Below are 20,410 nucleotides of genomic sequence, written 5' to 3'. Positions count from 1 at the left end.
AACGTGAAAAAAACAAGTAAAAACACTTACAAATAATTGTGTTCATTTCTGCATCGCCTCTTGCAAAAAAATAGAACCGTGCTAAGAAACATAACTGGAAAATAAATCAAAACGTATCCGAAAAATAAAAAAAAACAATTGAAAAATATCACAGTATCTGTTCATTGTTGTTGCACTCTGGACTACATTTGCTGAAAATCACTTGACAGCCCAAGCATTTTAGCATTTTTATTTTTAATGTCTCATTTAGGTCTCAAATGGAGTGTTAAATCAGATATTCTGCTGCTTATATGTTGCTTGCACTACAGTAACTTATTTTTTCAAAAGAAACGCTTCAGGTTTGTTTTTGGTCACACATTGTTTTTATTTGTAATATCAATAATTTGAATGAAAGCAACCACACTGCAAAATATAGTTATTTAGTAAAAAGAACACGTTACCTTTTTCTGAGTAAGTCGTTCCTTTTTAAATTGTTCTTCAAGTTCCAACAAATCTGTTGCACATATGGATTCTGCGGGTTTATCACAATCTGTGAACCATATCTTTAGATCAGGTAACGGAATGATGCAACTGCCCTCTTCTTGATTCATCGACACATTAAATCTCCCCTGTCTATTTGTCCCTTCAATATTTTAAATAATCCTCTTAACAATACAAAGTCAAAATTCATCTTATTGGATTACGGCAGACTTATTTAAAAAGAAAGCCTTCGCAGAAGGTAGTATGTTATATGTTAAGATTTTTGAAAGATCATCCGGTATAATATAATCATCATTAATATCTTTAAAAGAATATTTATTCAAAGGCATACCATAAATAAGCTGGCCTAGATATTTGATCTTGGATTCAATATTAATGTACATGAAATCTGTAATTTGGCTCAAAAACACATAGGGCAAGATCTTAAAAAAAAATGATGACGGGGTTTTAAACTTTAATCTTAGTAGCGTATTTGAATAACCCCACAGCATTTTGTTAATACCTTTTGTATAAGATGAAATCTGGTTGATGAATTTTAATTAAAAGTTAAAAAAAAAATTAAATGGAATGTCGCTAAGGTGTTTGTTTGTTGCCAGTATTTTTTAAAAATGTTTTCTAGCATTTTTTAAGGAAAGGTTTATTTGAAAAATGCTTTGGGAAACATCATTTTAATAAAAGAGATCACTTTTGCAGCCAACACATCTCACATTGAGTTTTCACCATTTAAGAGGCCACATAATCTTTAAGGTTCGTCTAGTAAAAGGGATGAAGCCAATTTTTATAGCATGATAATGCTTATATCAATTTGAACCATGAGCCAAATAGTTTATGATTTAACATATTTTCTTAGATATCATATAATGCCTTCGTTTTACAAAATCCAAATGTCGACTTTATCAAAATGTTTCAAAGGTCATATATAATTTTATTTGGAAGAAAAGAGATAGGATTAAAAGAAATACTCTTATTGGTAATGTTGAGAACGGTGGAATTGGAATCATTGATGTTGAAAGCAAATTTCATGCCGCGAAGGCGTCGTGCATTAGCAGAATAGTTAATATTGAAAGTGTTACACACTGGGTTCTCAAAGGTATTTTGCAACAACACAATATTACAGTATTTGATATTATCAAAACTACGGAGTGTAACTTTGAATCCGAGTTTTTCAAAATGTTAAATCTGCCGAAATTTTACGGCAATGTATTCGCAGAATTTAACAGATGTAAAATGCAAAGAAATGTTAATAATTTAAATAGAGACCAGTTCTTAAATGAATTTTTATGGAATAATACTTGTTTTCATTTTAATTTAAAACCCATGTGTTTCAAAGAGTGAATAAAAAGCAAAGTTTTATATATTAAAGATATATTTGACGAATCAGGTGAAAAGTATGATATTAGTTATTTCTATAACAAATTGAATAGAAAGAATAATATATTATGTGAATATTTTATGCGTAAAAAAGCTGTTAGAGATTATAAACAAAATTTTGACTGTTATGCGAAATATGTGAATGTAAAACCAAATGTACATTTTTTATTTAAACATAATGTTGTAAAATCAATACGAGAGATAAGAAGAAATTTTTACCACTCAATTTTTATTGATATGAAATTTCAAAAACCTTTGTTGGAAAAGAAATGGACAAACACATTTAATATTCAGGGTGTTTGTATATGGAAATATATTTATAGACACAAGATCTTAAATGTACGAGGGTTGTCCCGTAAAATCATCCACAAGTTGTCTTGCATGAATAATAATTATCACTGCGTTCTGAAATTTTCACTTCTTCTTAGCACATATTTTCTGAATAAATATAGCTAATTTCAAATAGATATATGCATAAAGAAAGGAATTATGAGATTAAATATTATGTATTGTATCGCCTTACGGCGCACGGATGATAACGTCAAAGTGCCTAAAACAGCGTCTGGTACCTCGTTTCATTTTTGCACTAAAACTAAAGTTGAATAAGTCCCACTTAAATTTCGAAATTTCATTGAAACACATACTTAAGTCTCCATAATCAACTGAGGAACCAATCTGGCATAAATGTACGATCTTCTGATTATTTATTAGTAAGATACGGACAATATTCCAACATCATTCAAGTAATAGACAATCTTATATTGACGCGGTCAATATTGACAACGTCTTTAGACATTACAGTTGTAAATTTGTCTGCATGTCTTGTACTACCTCGGGACTCGATCAAGAAAGACTTTGCTCAAAAAACTCCCGTCTTATTCATATACTAAAGATTTTGCATTTTTGAAGGGGGATTTTTTTCTCTTCCAATTCATTTAAAATTTTATAAGGCGTTAATACACCATCTAAATCATAGCAAACTGATCTCTGGTGTGCCGTAACGTTACCAAACGTCACCATTTTTCGTGTGTTGTGTTTACCATTTTCCAATTTCAAATGTTCAGGAAACTGTCAAAAATTGACCAAATGCATTGAAAATTTTATGAAGACAACAAAATAAGCTGTGGAATTGCATAAGGATAATTTTTACCCTAAATCTTAAATATTTAAATCTTTTGTTTCTAATCAATACTCCTGTATTCTCTTATAAAACCTTCGTTTTTTGACCGTGCGCCGTAGGGCCTTACCCTATACACATTCAAGAATTATAAAATCTATATTTTTGTGTATATTTTATCCTAAACATTATAATTAACTTTAATATGATAGATAAGCATTCACTGAAAATTTCAGCTTATTACGTCCATTATTTTTCGAGAAAAATGCTTTGTCCAAGATTTTACGGGACAACCCTCGTATATGAGAAGAGAATATCAGAATTTAATTATGAATTATTACATAGTATTTTGAATAACAATGTCGCTGTAAGCAAATGGAACAAAGATATTTTTCCTTTATGTGAAAATTGTAAAATTGAAGATGATATGAAACATTCATTGTTTGATTGTAAAATTATTAAACCTATATGCGAAAAAGTGGGTATTTTTCTAAAATATGACATTACTTGGAAATTAATTTTACTGGAAAAATTTGCTTTTTAATAATTTGATAGCATTTATTAGCCTTATTATGTATAAATATAAGATAAAATGTATACTACAAAATGAAATATTCTCAGAGAAAAATCTCCTGCATAGACTGAAATCTATGCTTCATATTCAAAATGATGTACTTAGGAAAACTGGTCAGATTAGAAGAAATATTTATCATGATTTAGCTGATTTTTTGTGTTAATATTGATATTGTGATATGTTTGAACCTTTTATGATTTTAATAAAAGATTTAAAAAAAAAACATATTTTTTTTACCTATTATCGCGAGGAAATGTCCCGATCCAGAGATTGTCATTTCAATTCTACAATGCTGAACATTTCTGAAGGAAAAATAATCATACACTTGTTTAAATTGTATTTGATGACAACTTAATGGTGATTGCTTTACTTTTATGGATAGACCAATAGCTATATTTTTTGTATATTTTAGAAAACTCATATTGACTTTAGTATCTATTTTTTGTGACTTTGTAACACTGTAAAATGTTGACGCAATATGTGTGCTATTGAATTATTCATTGAAAGTAAACAATTAATAAATACGATGAACAATGAACATGGACCTGCAGTAAACATCATTATCGTAATATATATCCTGATACTGTAGATTATTGCATGATGGTGAGGGAAATATGAAGTCTTATTCAGCCAAGAAAAGTCAAGTATAACAATCAAAATATGATATTTCTTGGCTGAATAAGTGAAACTTAGGGGAATATTATTTTTCTTGGCTGAATAAGTCTTCATGTTTCTCCAACATTCATGCAATGAATCGTTTATTATATCGGAACAAGCAAAGCCTTCAAAATAAGCATAAACTTTCTAATTCGGCACAGTTCTCAAATTCACTTTCTTTTTTAAACGTAAAAATACTAAAACCCTTTGGCACAATGCACTAAGTATCCGAAGAAGTGAATATGATGAAAAGCATGCCGACGGCCGTGAAATATGAAGTTTTACGGCCCCATCACGTGAAAACCTAGAACCAGTTAGATAATGCGTTGTGTGGAATATTCATAATATGGTATGATAATATTTAATATTCGCAAGTGCTTTCCATCGCGAAATGACTCTCCTACGTCAAATCGCAAAAACAATGATTTGCAACTGATTTATTTTTATTCACATTGGTTTTCGTATCATAAAAATAAAACCGAGTAATTTGCTTCGTGAGTGTTTCTTCTCGTTAAATTTTGCAATAATGAATAATTTTCATATATTTAGAAATATACAGGATTAATTATCAAATTCTTCCTGGTAGAATATGATAGCACTGACGTCGCTATCAACGAAGTCCACCTATAAAGATACATCTCATATAAAGTTTATTTTTCCGCAACCATTACCGTCAACGTCTTATGCAAAAGAGTACCTGGCACGATTTAAACAACAAAAAACCCGAACAATATCCTTTTTTCCATACCATGCAAACCACCAATTAAAATAAATCTTAAAAGATAAATCAAAACAATCTGAAAAGATTTTTTTGAAAATCCAGGATTTACCTTTATTTTAGTTCATACTTTAGACGTTTACAAAACTGTCCATATTACTCTATTTTACCTTAGATTGTCTACGGATATTTTTGTTATTTCTTAATCAAGATGTAGTGATTGATTGTATGTTATTTAACGACGTTCGATCCTGATATTTAAAGTCTTAAACTTTTTTTAACAAGTATATTTTTAGTTTCTATATACATAGCATAATTTAAATTCAGATTTAAAAATGGGGTAAATATGCTTCTTTTGGTGCTACAGTAGATTTAATATGATCTTTTTGCACTGAAATTTGTGTCTAATCAAAAATTATATCTTCGACGTTTTCCCTCCAATATTTTTATCCAATTAAAGCATGAAACAAAATGAACTCTTAGTCTGCTTGAAAAAGAGACACTTTAAAATTGTGATTAAGAAAAATATGCAAATTGCTACGCATAATCAATTATTTGACCTTTCTGCACTATTAAAATGTGATTTTTCTGGCATTGAAAATTTGATAAGCTAGAAAATTATTTTAAAGTCTAAAACTTTTTTTCTGATTTTAAGCAAATAGGTCAAAGTTATCTTGAATATTTAGAAAAGAACTTCAAAAGTGGGGGTATATGATGTAAATTTTCAGATATTACTAAAAAAAGGTGTCAATTTTATGTTAAAATTGGATCAATTTTTTCCCAGATTTTCAGAATATATTTACTATATTTGTCCCACGTTGTTGATAGAATTCATAAGAAATGATTTAATAGATATTTCAGAGCCAGCATAACACATTTCACTGCAAAAACAGCTTTCTGTGTTACAAGCATGGAAAAATAGGAATCCAAAATTAACAGCACTGTTATAGTTCAAAAGGGGGAAAACTGATCATTTTCGTCTATGAAAGCTTCCACCACAAAATGTAGTCCCTAGCTTAATTCTACTTGAATGGAATTTAATCGCGGTTTTTTCATTGAATATAGTTCAATTTGCATTGTAGAATTCAGATTTAATAATTTAACTGAAAAATGATGCAGAATTTTATAAAGAAAGGGCATGACCAAAATCAACTCAATATCTCAGGATTGAACGTCCTTAATAACCCTCTGAAGAAGATTTTTTGCTCATATGGAGATGACACCACTTGCAGGTGTAGGGCAACATATTATGTCCTATACAAGGCACTTAGGGCTATTGAGCAGTAAGGAATTTACTTTGTGCCAGCACATACTACGACACATGACCTCGTTTTATACGGTCTCATTTAAATGACCAGTCTCCACCCTCTATAGTGGGATTCGAACCTGCGACTTTTCACATCGAATCCTTACTTCGCGACTCTAAAACAGAAGCATTAACCATTTCACCACGCGGGCGACTCTCGATAATGACAGAGAGCATAGGCAGGTGTGTTTGGTCAGCTGATCTCACCTCTGATGTTTCAGAGGTCCGTGTTTGCTTGGTCAAGATTTGTTATGTTTAAATTGACTCCTGAAATCGAATACTGTTCGCTATCTCCATAAATTTCATTAAAAAAGAACAAGGAATTACCTCTCATCCTTATCTTGACACTCCACTTCTCCAGTAGCGTTTACCGAAAGACTATGGACAGTAACATTCAATCCAGGTTTTTCATTTATAAGAATCGATGCATTCAAATTAGCATAATCTGTATATATTAGTCTGCACAATAAAAATAATATTAATTATTGTATATAGAATTTCTAATTTTCTAATATAAAATTTATGATAATCTTAAAGTGGTCATTGTTAGAATACTTAGAACTGAAAATAAGAAATTAATATACATAAATATGGAAAACAATTCTTAAAAGATCATTCAAAGTGTAAATGTAAAAAAAAAAATATGTTTCTGATAGTTTTAAGAAAACAGAAAAGGCGTGTTTTAAGTTGTATTGCCAATGCTGTAATGAAAATTAATACTTAGATCAAAAATAAAATGAAAAAAAAAAATAAAAGGAACGGTTACTCTACTTTTGAATCGAATAGCTGACATTGCTTGTAGTCACATTTGCTGTAGGTATGCTGAATGCTGACAGATTCAGTTTCTTAACAGACTCCAAAACTGTATTCATGGCTGAAAAAAAATGATGGTCAAATTTTAAAATTGATTCATGATTGAAAAAATAAAATACAAAATAGAATTGGTGTAATTTTCCAATATTTTATCAGTAGTAAAATTAATCAATACCTTAATAATTGCTGTAATTTATAATTCCTCAGAACAGGAAAAATTTGAATATCATTATTTTTAAAGGCTTATTCCTCTAACCGATCAACAAAACTAACAACAAGAAAGTGAGGCCGTGAATTATACCGTACGTAAGGCCTTTCTGTGTGAGCCTTATAACAACTCCGACGTTAACAGTCTCGTCCTCATTAGAATTCCTCACAAAGAAAAACAGCAGTGTGAGCATTAAAACACCCATGGTTCTGCAATGCTAAAAAGGTATTGTTTACAAAGAACCTTCAATATTAAAATCAATGTCAATACATCTACATGTACACTGACATATTTCTTTTTCAACTTATTATTACATCTAAGAAATCGCACCTAAACAAAGATAGCTAACCATTGGTTTGAGCATTTGCTCCAGATTATCCAAGTGAGGACTTACTTCACACCGATCGGGTTCAAATTCACTGTGTGGAAGAGTCCTTTTGAATAGGGCGTATGTTCCGTGTCGAAATGGTGACGGAACGAACACGATCCCTCACTGCTGAAGGAGTGTTAGAACTTCAGTTGTGTTAAAATTCTGAAAACGACACTAAACGAATAAAAAAGCGTCAGTTATAATTAAGACATCTAATGAAAAGGTGTTTTAATTTATATAAAATCTCGTTAAATATCGATTGGGGCTTTGTTATTTGCCTCATAAAGATAAAATATTGCCCTCAATATAATATGTATGTATAATGTCTCATTATTAATGTCTTATTCGTCGCATACGAAAATTAAGTTAAAAGGACGTAAATGTTTATCAAATCAATCAAAACATATATAAAAATAAATTTATCAATCGAAACAACTAATACCTTCAGTTACATTATTACTTCCTCTTCATAAGATAACAACTTGTAAACAAGACTTTTTGGAATCGCAGAATAAAACGGACATCCTTTCGAGTGGTATGTTTTTAAATAAGGAAGTTAAAAAAACCCAGTTTTTTAGCTGTTAACCAGTGTGAGATAAACCTATATATTTTGCACTTCCTTAACGACAAAAAATCGAGCCGGAAGTTATAAACATGATATAAATATAACAAAAAACGGTGTGATTAAAATGTATAAATATTAATTGAAAAGCTTTGTTCAAGCATGTAATTGTCCTTCTATTATTATTATTATTATTATTATAATTGCGTTCATGTAAAGATGTTAAATGTTTAACCGTACCATGAATGCATTGAAAAAAATTCATTTTGGCTAAAATAGATTAAAGATATTTCTTGTAAGGGGCTTATGAAGGATAACAGATTTTGAAATTTAAATATTTTAAATGTCCAATTATTCCTGAGGTGTTTAAGTATATTTTGACAATCAGAGTTAAAACATTAAGTGATCATCTGATTTAGTTTACTTTTTAAATTAAATGGAAAATGCACAAACAGGATTCCATTTCATTTCTTCAATGAACAAGGATTCCTTTTTTCACTACTTTTCTTTCTGTATTTTGCAGTACAATCAAAAGAAAATTCGGTTATATACGTGTAAAATATATCAAATACTGTACACGTATCACAATTTCATAAACAGAATTTAGATTTATCCATTGATAACACATGAGAATTGTGTTCGTTTGACTCACTCAAAATATGAACAAATACCATGGCAATTTTACACTTTTAAAAACTATTTTTGTTAATATATTCATAAAATGCATTCTGTTTAAGAATATATAAATACAGTCTTTAGGGAAATAATAATAACTTTTGTATGGAAATCTTCTAAAATAAAGTAAAGATGCAGGTTTGATTAAATCAAAAGTAACAGAATACTGTAGATCACTAAATTTTCGCGACACCTTATTTTCGCGAGATAGTCATTGACTCTTTATTAGCGAGACATAATTTTCACGAATTGTTGTTTTTCCTCTATATAATCATAAGGAATACTATTAAACGCGAGAATGAAATTTTCGCGACCTCATTGTCTCGCGTATTTACGCGAAAATAAAGTTCTCGCGAATAAAACGTGATTTACAGTACTCCCTTAAAAACGCATAAACTCTTTGGATGTCTCTCCGTCCGGCCATTTATCGGTACCTCCGTCCGCCCTTCTGTCTGTACATGTACGACCGTACGTCTCTTTCTAGATCTTTGGATGTCTATCTCCATAGCTCCTCTTATATTACGGGATGTTATTTGACTAGACTTATACAGAATCTTTGTTAAATTGTGGCCTTTTTTTTGTTTTTCATTGTACGCATATTTTTGGGCTTTCCATAGCAAAATATGGACACTATTATTCTTTCTATTATAAAAAGAATGAAGGGTACCTTACATGTATTTCTTATTTCTATTTCTTAACACCTCATCATATAACATTGAATAGAATTTAATGATACATGTACAGACAGAAATTAGTTTTAATAACGTCTATAATCTTGAAAAGCATAATCACCCAACATTTCATTTCTAATGCTTGCAAAAGTTGAATACGAGTGTGTCTTTACAGTATCTGTTTGCATTATTTTAAACACCCCTGTATTGTTGGTACCAGTGCCTTTATTTCTTTTCTTGTTACGTCCATGTACTTGCAGAGAAATCACATCATCATCCATTGTATTTCGATCATTCCCTTCAATGGTGTTGGAAATATTTGCCTTCGTCAAAGTATTCTTTGTTTTTCGATGAATTATCATCATTCTTGTTAAAATTAGCAAGAAAAGGAATATAATTCCTGCTGTTATTATTATAAAGATTTTTATAAACATGGAAATAGAAATTCGACTTCCGGTTTTGCGAGAGAAATCCCATGCTCTGATATATGTTTTATTTTCTAAAATAAAAGACAAGGAAAAATATTCATTGTTTTGCAATATTTCATGATTAATTTTAATTTATTAATTAATTAGATATGATGTCTAATTTAATGCGGGATTGCACTAATGCTTTATTTAAAAAAAAAAAAATCACCTTTAATACAATTAAATCATGAACTCTATAGCAGATCGTATAACATTTTTTAAGTAATTTACCTATGATGTTGACACAACCACTCCGATAATCGCAATATTCTGTGGTACATAAGCATTCCCCTTGACATTGTTCTCCATACCCCGGATACCGACACCTACGTAAGCAATTCCGACCAAAATATCCAGCCAGACATTCTACAAATACAGAAAGAACGCAATCTGACTACACATAAAAGTATCTATGAGGATTTAGGTCCTTGAGTGAAATGTTTTACTTTTGCTTGTAAATATTAATTGAATAAAAATGTACAAAAACAACCTAAAGAATGGTTTTAAATAAAGGAAATCTTATGCATTTTGAAAAATGAAATGAATTACCTTTGCAAATATTTGCTTTCTCGTCGAAAAAATACCCATGACATGTGCAAATTCCTCCCTTATGCTCCCTGTTAAACAAACCATTATTTCTAAAAACTAAATTTGCACTTTTTGTTTACACTTGTTATGTTCATTGACAAACAACAAGATTTCATAAGGAACTCACGTTTGACAGCCCTCTATTATGACAAGAAAGGTAACATACAAAATGATAAACGACTTTATCTGAAAAATTGTAATCGGTTTAAGTCCGTCAAATAATTTGAAATGCATTTGTAAATCCATCCTTGCAGTTAAAATTATGACTGAAGAGGGTAATACACATATACATGTGTGCCTATATATAGAAATGAAAACAAACTTTAAAAGGCAACATAAGTTTCTACATAAAAAATTACAATTCTCATTTAAATATCAAAAAATATCCATTTTAGCGTGTTGATTTCCCTATTTAAAGGATTTTAAACTTAACTATTTTTTCCCATTTCCTTCTCTTTTTGATCAATCATTGTTCCTTGAACGTCAGAATTTGAGAATTAATGTATTGCAAAATATTTGTTTTGTTTGCTGAATTTTTTCTTTGTAAAAAAAATTTGGTAATTAAAAGAAAGATGACATTGCCAAATTATTTTCGGACATTAATAGGGAAAAATCTCTGATATGACTGTAACAACATCACAGTTTTTCGATCTTTAAAGCAATGTACGACGATAAAGCATGACCACTCTCTTAAGTGTTCAAGATGTTCATGGATGTTATACTAAATAAATGACAACCGACAAAGAGAAATACTAGCAATTTACATTTTGCAATATTTTACCAAATATATTATCTCTACCGATGATTTATCTGCATTGATCTTAAAATAATTTGAAGCTATCTCGCACACTTGTACTTTTCACAGCGTCCTAAAAGAAACTGAAAGGTGACGCTATCTGAACGACCTGGTCCTGATTTTTACCGCGCACGATTTTCATTGCGCGTTTACTAAATGTTTTCATTTCCAAGAATCGCTTGCATCTGCCTCTCCTAATTTGGACACGGCAAAAACTTTCCAACGATATGGCAAGCGCGATAACTCTTACACGCAGAGCATTCCAATTTACATAAAATATTTTAAGTAAAACTTAAAATTCATATATATTTATGTAATTAAAACTAAGGTCAACCTAAATGGTTAACAGTTTTGTAACTTTAGAGTTTGACTTTCATCTACGTGACTGAAAAAAAGAAATATCTGGAGCAGATATACAAAAAATGGCAAAAAATGATAATTTTGGGCTTTTCCAACAAAATCTAAAATAGTGTCAAAGACTAAAATTTGACAATTTTTGAGACGGCGCCATATCTTATAGAAATCTTCTCCAGAACCATTGGACTAGGAATGATGAAACTAATGTGAAAGCATCCTCAGGTAGTGTAGTTTCATTTTTTTTTTCCAAATTATCAGTCACGGGGGTAGGGCTGGGGACACAATGACTAACTAAAGTTAGACAAAGGAATATATAGGAAAAATCTTTTAAAAATCTTCTTATCTAGAACCATTGGGTAAAGAAAACTGAAATTCATGTTTAAATATCCTCATGTAGTATAGATTCAAGTTTGTTTAAATTATTACCCCCAGGGATCGGGTGGGGCCATAAATGGCTGATAAGAATTTGACACAGGTACATGCATACAACTGGAGAAACTTTTAAAATCTTCTCCAGAACCATTGGCCCAGAAAGGATGAAACTCACGTGTAAATATTCTAAGGTAGTGTAGATTTAAGAGTGTAAAAAATCATGACCCCCAGGGTAGGACGGGCAACAATGGCTGATCAACATTTTACAATGGAATATATGGGAAAACTTTTCTCCAGAACCAGGAAAGATGAAACTCATAATAAGGAAGCATACACAGGTGGTGTTAATTCAAGTATGTTCAATTCATGACCCTCCTAGGGTGTGGCCACAATGAAGGATCAATGTTTTGGACAAGAATATATAGGAAAAATCGCCTCAAGAACAGAAAAGTTTTGCTGAATCAAAATAACACGTTAGCATCTGCAAGTAGTGAGGATTAAAATTCATTCAAATAAAAACCAGGGGGGGGGGGGTCAATGGGGATCAAGTTATATTGGAAAAATCTTTAAAAATCTTTCAAGTATGGCAGACTATACATGTATCATTTATTGATAAAGTGACATTCTCAAGTAATAGAACATTTACCCACCTCCCCCAACAAGTAAACTTATCAATACTGAGCTGCTTTGTTTTTTTAAGCAGCACATTTGCTCAGGTAAGCGATGTGGTCTATGGGCCTCTTGTTCAATATATAATTTCCTGACTTTACCAGGAACACCTACCATTGACACATTTATATAACACTGAAGAGGAGAAATGTAGTGTTTGTAAATTATATCTTGCTTTTATGAATTCCTGATGTTTGGCAAACGTACGTTTATGCAGATTTATACCGAAAAACATTGATGAGTAAGATAAAATGTACACATTGTCTCAATAATTTCCGAACAGTTCTCATATATGAATTTAATCGTCGATGAATTGCGTTTTAAATATACTACATCATTCAAAACAAATCAACAAAAGAGCAGATACAGATAGTGCATTTAAATATTACGCTTATTTCAATGTATGCAATTAAGTAATATGTACTGTGGGATGCAACACAGCATCTGGATTTTTATAAGCACTTATCAAATGTAAATTTATTTACACGGGCATAAGGGGGTTAGTTGAATTGAAGCGGAGAATAATCATGAACCGACTTTTCCATCATCACACTGCCAAAAGATGCAAATGCTAAAGTATATATATTTTCTGTCTCTCTAATGTTCGTAACTTCAGTATTCTTTTTCAAAGACTTCGGTTTCTTTTTCTCCATGATTCTTTCGCATCCTGTAGGATTTTCGTCCTCCATAATTTGCGGATCTTCAATCGGATTAACATCTTCCAGTGCTAGATTCGGCTGGCCTACCCTTGAAGGAAATTCGTCCACCACATTATGCAACCCATTTTCTTCAAAGGAGACAGAAGTATCTACTTGTGCTGTAGTATGGCTTTTTTTTTCGACGAATGAGTAGAATTTTAGATAAAATTAAAAACAAAAGGAATACTAAAGCTGAAACTATACTCTTCAAAAAAAGAAACGCATAGTAGGAACAATGCCCTGAAAATTTTTGATAGTTTTGTCATACCTTTTAATTTTGTATGAATACGATGTACTTGAGTGAAATGAATGATTTTTTAATGCAATTGTTAACTTTACAGCTATTCTACAAGTCTCACAGACAAAAAGACCTGATTTTGAAAAATTTTCCCCAAAATTTTAATCTCAATTTTCATTTGTTGAATTCCGATGCAATTCCTTCAGGTACAAAGGGGCTATCAAAAGCGGGGGTTCTCGATATATTGAATCTGGTTTCATCCGAGAAATGACGCTTCCTAAAATTGCTGCATCTGAATGTTGCGTGGCACAAAAAGGAAAATGGGCGACTGGAAGCAGGGGTACCGCAATCTACAGTTGCAAGAGGTTTTAATTTTACACATAGACCATATCTAACCTATAAAACATAAACCATTAACATCGAACACCCAATGTTCGCTAGAAACATGGTAGACTACGTGTGACATCAGCAGCACAGCATCACTTCCTAGATTACGCAAATTGCATGAATGTAATGCAAGGACATCATCTAAAGCATTAGCTATCCCTGAACTGCACAGATCATCTAACAAAACCGTATTAAGTTGACTACAAATTATTGCTAGAGGATTATTCATGCCATTGTTCCGACCCCACAACACCCGAAATATCGACTTCAAAGATCTCAGATGAATAGAGTATGACCACAGCATCACTGCTGAACATTTTGGTTAATCTACTAGTCCAGAATGTTTATCTGAAAGCCTCTTATAAGTTTAAGAGTGCTAATGCTTTTTAATGAAGGTTAGATAGATAACTGCCTCCAGGACGTTAAAAAAGTTGTTGGTGGTAGTGTAATGATATGGAAAATAGTATTATAAGAAAGTAAGATTGATTTGGTGCGAATTCAATGGACTTTGGTGGAAAAAGGTACTCTAACCATGTTTTACCTATACACACCCATTCAATTTTGCAGCATCCTAGAGCCGTATTGCAATCTCACATACACAGCCACATATGGCTCGTTTGACGCACCTATTCTTGCAAAGAAACAACAACCTGTTTCAGTCTCAGTCATCTAAATCGCTAGATTTAATCAAAATTAAGCAGCATTGGACAAAATGGATTGACATGATTTGCCAAAGACAATCGCATCCCCAGACTCTGCAACAGCTGACTAAAGCTCTACATTTGGAATGGGAGAGTATTCCTATACAGTTTTTATTACACACACATGCTTCCATTAGATGCCGTTTGTGGCTATCATTTGTGTCTGCGGGCGGCATACCAGATATTGATCTTTAATGGTCTTAAACTGACTATAATTTTAAAATTGTTGAGTAATTATGACATTTAGATAGTATTCCTGTTGCTTACCACATTTCTGTTTTATCAATGCATCATTTTACTAAATAATTTTTATGTTCAATGTGTCACTAAAATTCTACAATGCGTTTCTTTTTTTGAAGAGTATATTATAGTTACTATTGTTATTATATTTGAATGTTCGATAACAGCAACAGGTCCAGATGACAAGTTTCCCTCATTGTAATGAGTTGAATTTTCTGAAAAGATGAAATACAGATTATTTATCGAAATATGCAGTTTCAGTAGAAATTAAAAGTAATATCTTGATTATTTTGAGTAATTAGCTGCATGGTTTCAAATACGAAGCCCAAATGAAAATAAATTATCTTATCAAATGGACCATATTGCATGTTTCATTCAAATCAATGTAAAATAAAACAACAACCCCATACACGAAACACAATGCTGATCAGAGTAACTATGGTTGTTCTGTTCGTTATCTGAGTTTGAAAAGTTACATCCTATATAAAGGCCCCATCTTTACACTACCAACAATCTAACGTCAGGTGTGTTGATTTGAACAAACTTGAATCAGAAGAGACTTCGTGTTAATTTTGCGGATTCCTATTCAGGAAACGGAAATTCCTATTATTTCATAACGCAAAAATAGTTTCATTTGTCAGAATATCTGCATTCCTTTCCCGATTTTGAAACAGACAACTTGTTTTAAATTGACTTCTGCTTTGATCTTGAATTTATTGCTGACTCGAAAGATTAACATTGTTTTATGTGTAAGGTTAATAATAAAAAATGAAATTTATTCTTTTATGACATTTGGGTAATGTTCAAAGTCTGACGTATTTATTAAATTACTTATTTCCACTTATTAATGTTTCAGCGGCGAGGATTTTAACAATGGATGCTAGAGGTCACGTTGCGCCAAGTCAAAAGTTTCTCGTCGTGAACATCTGTCATACTGGAGAACCAGTGACAACAAATCCTGGGAGAGGCGATTTCCAATGAAAAAAACCACACCTTAAAGATATTTCTGAATTCCTTCATTTCTATTTATCATTCATGAACCTAGAACAGTGTATATTCTAGGATTTTATGAAACCAATATTGATCTCGATTTTAATAAGCAACACAAAAAAAAATATATCAATGGGTACCTTTCACCTGCCACTTTACTTAAATGAAATCGGAAAAAAATGATATATTATTCTTAATATAATGATACATAAGAAATTCTTTTTCAAGTAATATAAGTAAAAAAAATAATGAAAACAAAATGTGTCATGAATGATTGTATCTGTATTTGCTTTTTTGGCAACTCATGCCTTTTAAGAATAATGAATGAATATTTCATAACTTCTTCTAATTTTCAAAAAATTTTAAAGTCTCTCGTTATGCATACTTAGCATTTGAGATCATTGTAATCGATGAACAGGAATTTTATGACACATAAAACATTGTTTTGTCTGAAAAACTGTACATGTACACATTGATAAGATTTTAAAATTTTATTTATTCATTTTAGGGGGGAAATTTCTCCATACTCTATATTTATTTCTAAGTGCATTTACACCAATCCTATCGTAAAGTTCTTTAAAAAGTATGATCTTAACTTTTACATCCTGATTTTGGAGGACATTAAGCATAAAGTATTAGGATTCGTATAAGTAGATGATATTATTTTTGTTTCAATTTGAAGGGGAAATTAGATGAAAACCACGACTTTAATTTTTTCTTGTACTATATTCACTTTTTGTTCATAATAACTATTTTTTTTATAACGCGATACGATAAGATATATGCTCCTGAAAATATTTTTGGATAGCATTTCGTCATTTCAAAGCATCATAAAAATGATTCGATTCTCGATTGTCAGACTTTTCTTTTTCAACGAAATCCAGCTTGTCGATGTAATCATTTTCAGAAGACAAAATGTCTTTACTGCTCTCTCCTGCTTTTAGTCCATCAATGTCCTCGTAAAAGTTTTCTTTTGCTTCTTCATTTTCTTTGGTTTTATTCAATTTTCTGTCAAGACTTTGAATCTCCAGAGTTCTTTGAACGATCTTGGGGTTGGACTGTTGGACCTTTTTCCAGATCATTCGTCCACCAATAGCGAATAGCAGGAATGTCAAGAAAGCTATAATACCGATGAGAATTGGTGTTAACTGGCCATGGGACGCCGTTTTCCAATCTTCGTTCCCCTTCCTAGATTCTGAAGATTTATTTTCTTGGAGCTCGTTTGCTGTTTTTGGTGACTTTAGATTGTGACCTACATGCGTATCAAGGAAAAGTAAACCATTAGTAAGTAAACAATGTTTTGTTTTAAAAGAATTGTAATAAAACCTCTGAAACAAAAAAGTATTATTTTAATTTTATCTGTCAATTTCTTTTCATTTAAAGAAAATTGAGATTCAGTAGCTGTTCATTTTATCAGATATATCATACCAAAAATACAAAAATTCAATAATATTCATTCATTGTTTAAATTATGTAAGAATAGTTACCGAGACACCCTGTTGATATGTCACACAACTCCTGTGAACAGTTACATTGTTCCTGACAATATTTGCCATACCCAGGATACCGACATGCCATGGAACAGTTGACGCCAATGTACCCCGGATGACATTCTTAAAATATAAGAGAAATAAAGTCAGATAAACTGGTAAAGGATGAGAATAGAAGATTTGTTATTTCGTCGGTGCAAACTCAAAAGAGGATTCTAGCATAGATAAAAGACCCAGGCTGTTGAATAATGTCCATTTAAAACATTTGAAAATTAAAGAGGTTTTTTTTAACATTAATTTATCATCAAGTGAGAATGCTAAAGTAAGCGTACATAAAACATATAGTTATACATGTAAGCAATTAAACAAATGGTAAATTATTCAGGTGTATTTTTTGTGAAATATGCAAACAAATAGCCGAATACTAGACATTAAACTTGAATTCGTTTTTGTATGTTTTTTTTTTAAATAACTTTATCGTGTTTCCTTTGTGCTAACATATTTTGACTCTATTTTTATCTTCTACATACCTTTGCATTCATTTGAAATTTTCTCAAAGAAAAATCCTTGACAGCAATTGTTTTCATGGTCTCTAAATTTAAAGTAATCTTCATTACAATGTATAAAAATATCAAAATTGAAACAAATGGAATTATAGTAGTAACATTTGTGACTCTTTGGGCTCACAGACTATTGCTTTTAAAACGTAAAGTAGTCACAGTAGTTAGCACTAAGCCTGCAAATTGATATATCGCCTCCCATGTGATTATTAAAGAAGAAATCCATGTTTTGCTAGGGAGACCAAAAACTAAGAATCAGATGAAAAAGAATAAGTGGTCCCAATAGCATAATAAAGTATCATTTATTTTTAAAAAAGAGGCCTTGCAGTGAAAAGATGGATACCCCTTAATATTGTAGAAACAATGGTGTAGCCCATGCTTTGCTATGGGAACCCGAAATAAGTTAAATAAGAAATGTGGAATTGGCAAACTTTGTAACATAAGTGGTAAAGAAGAGGATTGGTACCCAAAAGCCGGACGGACGGCAGAGGGACTGGTTGATGGACAGACGGATGGATATCCCCACCACTACATAACCCACTGTTTTTTAAGCGGGGGGGGGGGGTGTTAATATACATTTAAATCCTAAAAATACATATATTATTGCCATAACTAATGACATTCTGAAATATGTTATAAATAAACAAATACATACGGGTTGCAACCTCCTTTGACAGCTCCAATATGATAGAAAAATGTTAGAGAAAATATAATATACATCTGTAGATTCATTGTCAAGTTTACACCCCACGTAACTTTCAGAGATATCTGATTTTCAAATTAAACCTTATATACATCGTGAGTGCGCCTTTTCACGTGACTAAGTCATTTTAATATAGTGTTATTCAATTGTTTCTTTTAGAGTTATATTAATCTGTTCTACTTCCTTAAGAGATATATTCACACTCGGTGTATCCTACTATTTAACTTTTGTATTTCTATTGAAATAGAGTCCAGTCATATAATGATATATTTTCATGTTCATACGAATTGCCCTTACATATATATGGAATATATTCTTTCGTTTTAAATCCTTCTAAAATGAAACAAACAACTTCTATACAATACACAGTCGAGACAGTAACTATGAATCATATATCATTGTATCTTGGTCATTTAACAATTTTATTAGACCTGCTAGAAAAACTAGGGACAAAATCTGATTCTGATTATATATAACTTATAATAAGCGTTGTCAAATAGTACGTATATACCTGGTTAACTGTCGAACAATGCAAGTATCAAATGTTCAGTAAAAACATATTCACCAAATAGGATCGAATTGCTTTGATTATTTTTCACAGTTTATATAATTGAAAGCTTTGATTACCATGGTTTATACAATTTTTGAAGACCTGAGTTATTATTATCTCATTTAATAAGTTAACAATATTCTGCCATAGACACATGAAACTTGGAAGTATTTTAAAGAACAGCTGATTCGAAATCTGTAAAATTTAAGCTTTAAATGCTTTTTTGTGAAAAATATATTTTGATACAGTAAGCTAAAGCAACATTCAAAAGCTTTAAAGGAAGTTTTTTTTAAAATTTAACAAAAATAGTTTTAGCATGCCCTATAGTTAGAAAAAAGAGCAGCAATGTATTTGAAATTATTTCATGATCATGACTGTTATGATCAGTCAGCAGGGGATGCTAACTTCTCCGTGGCACCTAATCAAATTTCTGATATTCAGAGGTGCCTGTTTTTATTTCCTTTTTTTTTGTTGTTGCTCCAATCTTGTATGGTTTAATTGACTTTGAACTTCAATAATGTTCCTTTTCTCAATAAATATTCTATTCATATACAGTTGCTGTATCTCCCTTATTCTTCCCTATTCGACAACAGGAATATGAACGATTCCTTGAATTGGACATAGCTCTTTAATATCATCTAATAATAGCAACAATAAATAACAGCTCCTAAACTGAAATGACACATATGTCCTTGTTTCCATTCTGTCTATACATTGAATAGCAATTCAATACATCCTTCAATTGTTAAATATAAAAACAAATTATTGATATATTGCAAGATTTGTGTTTGCTACAAACTTTATTGACATATTTCCGAAATAATTTTTTGATGTCAGTTTATAAGGTCAGATTTCCCTCCGAAATATCTCCCTTATATTTAGTTGAGTGTACATTTCTTTTTACCCGTGTATGTGTTTTAATACATATTCCTTGATCACTAAATTGTTGAAATTAAGAAAAGATGTATCAAAAATGCCATCTCCATTCAATTATATGAAAGATAGGGAGATAATGAACAGTATTCAAGTTCACAAATCCATAAAACAATACAAAAATAGGAGCAGAGAAAACAGGAACCTCC

The 20,410-nt window shown here is 31.1% G+C and overlaps 3 protein-coding genes across 5 annotated transcripts; all 3 read right to left on the bottom strand.

Moving 5' to 3' along the window:
• Positions 1 to 30: 30 nt before the first annotated feature.
• Positions 31 to 8,198, bottom strand: LOC134233086 (uncharacterized; the record flags this gene model as incomplete). The annotated part of the gene is made up of 8 exons (XM_062715080.1): positions 8,057 to 8,198; positions 7,639 to 7,776; positions 7,338 to 7,461; positions 6,995 to 7,097; positions 6,551 to 6,682; positions 3,780 to 3,844; positions 441 to 622; positions 31 to 94 (listed from the first exon to the last, which is right to left on the bottom strand). Coding segments are annotated over exons 3-8 (658 nt in total), but the record flags the coding sequence as incomplete, so codon positions are not given.
• Positions 8,199 to 9,553: 1,355 nt separating this feature from the next.
• LOC134233090 (uncharacterized) lies at positions 9,554 to 11,677 on the bottom strand. The gene is made up of 4 exons (XM_062715086.1): positions 10,705 to 11,677; positions 10,539 to 10,606; positions 10,221 to 10,355; positions 9,554 to 10,021 (listed from the first exon to the last, which is right to left on the bottom strand). Exons 1-4 carry the CDS (start codon positions 10,821 to 10,823, stop codon positions 9,609 to 9,611), a joined length of 735 nt encoding a protein of 244 aa, XP_062571070.1. The 5' UTR covers positions 10,824 to 11,677; the 3' UTR covers positions 9,554 to 9,608.
• Positions 11,678 to 15,164: 3,487 nt separating this feature from the next.
• On the bottom strand, positions 15,165 to 18,929 carry LOC134233089 (uncharacterized). Of its 3 annotated transcripts, none has more exons than XM_062715084.1 (4): positions 18,731 to 18,929; positions 18,046 to 18,107; positions 17,513 to 17,638; positions 15,165 to 17,353 (listed from the first exon to the last, which is right to left on the bottom strand). In XM_062715084.1, the coding sequence occupies exons 2-4, from the start codon at positions 18,100 to 18,102 to the stop codon at positions 16,841 to 16,843; spliced, it is 696 nt and encodes a 231-aa protein (XP_062571068.1). In that variant the 5' UTR covers positions 18,103 to 18,107; positions 18,731 to 18,929; the 3' UTR covers positions 15,165 to 16,840. The 3 variants fall into 3 exon arrangements, with proteins under 3 accessions (XP_062571068.1, XP_062571067.1, XP_062571069.1); XM_062715083.1 differs by having other exon boundaries at positions 15,165 to 17,277; positions 18,731 to 18,912; XM_062715085.1 differs by lacking the exon at positions 17,513 to 17,638 and having other exon boundaries at positions 15,165 to 17,277; positions 18,731 to 18,926.
• Between the last annotated feature and the right edge of the window lie 1,481 nt (positions 18,930 to 20,410).

This window comes from Saccostrea cucullata, unplaced genomic scaffold, assembly GCF_032062105.1.
Source record: "Saccostrea cucullata isolate Sc308-1 unplaced genomic scaffold, CSIRO_AGI_Scuc_v1 ctg9270, whole genome shotgun sequence".
Lineage (NCBI taxonomy): Eukaryota > Metazoa > Mollusca > Bivalvia > Ostreida > Ostreidae > Saccostrea > Saccostrea cuccullata.
Note: the sequence above shows the minus strand (reverse complement) of the source record. Positions and strands in the feature narration are given on the sequence as shown.

Bases quoted from the DNA above. Each gene is read 5' to 3' on its own strand.
- LOC134233090 (XM_062715086.1), bottom strand. From the start codon at position 10,823: ATGGATTTACAAATGCATTTCAAATTATTTGACGGACTTAAACCGATT. The intron at 10,356-10,538 runs GTAATTCATTTC...CTGTATTTGTAG, and splicing joins GAAAGCAAATATTTGCAAAG to AATGTCTGGCTGGATATTTT. The intron at 10,022-10,220 runs GTAAATTACTTA...CTTTTATTTTAG, and splicing joins TGGTTGTGTCAACATCATAG to AAAATAAAACATATATCAGA.
- LOC134233089 (XM_062715083.1), bottom strand. From the start codon at position 18,807: ATGAATCTACAGATGTATATTATATTTTCTCTAACATTTTTCTATCAT. The intron at 18,108-18,730 runs GTATGTATTTGT...CTTTAAATTTAG, and splicing joins GTCAAAGGAGGTTGCAACCC to AGACCATGAAAACAATTGCT. The intron at 17,639-18,045 runs GTATGTAGAAGA...TTATATTTTAAG, and splicing joins AATTTCAAATGAATGCAAAG to AATGTCATCCGGGGTACATT.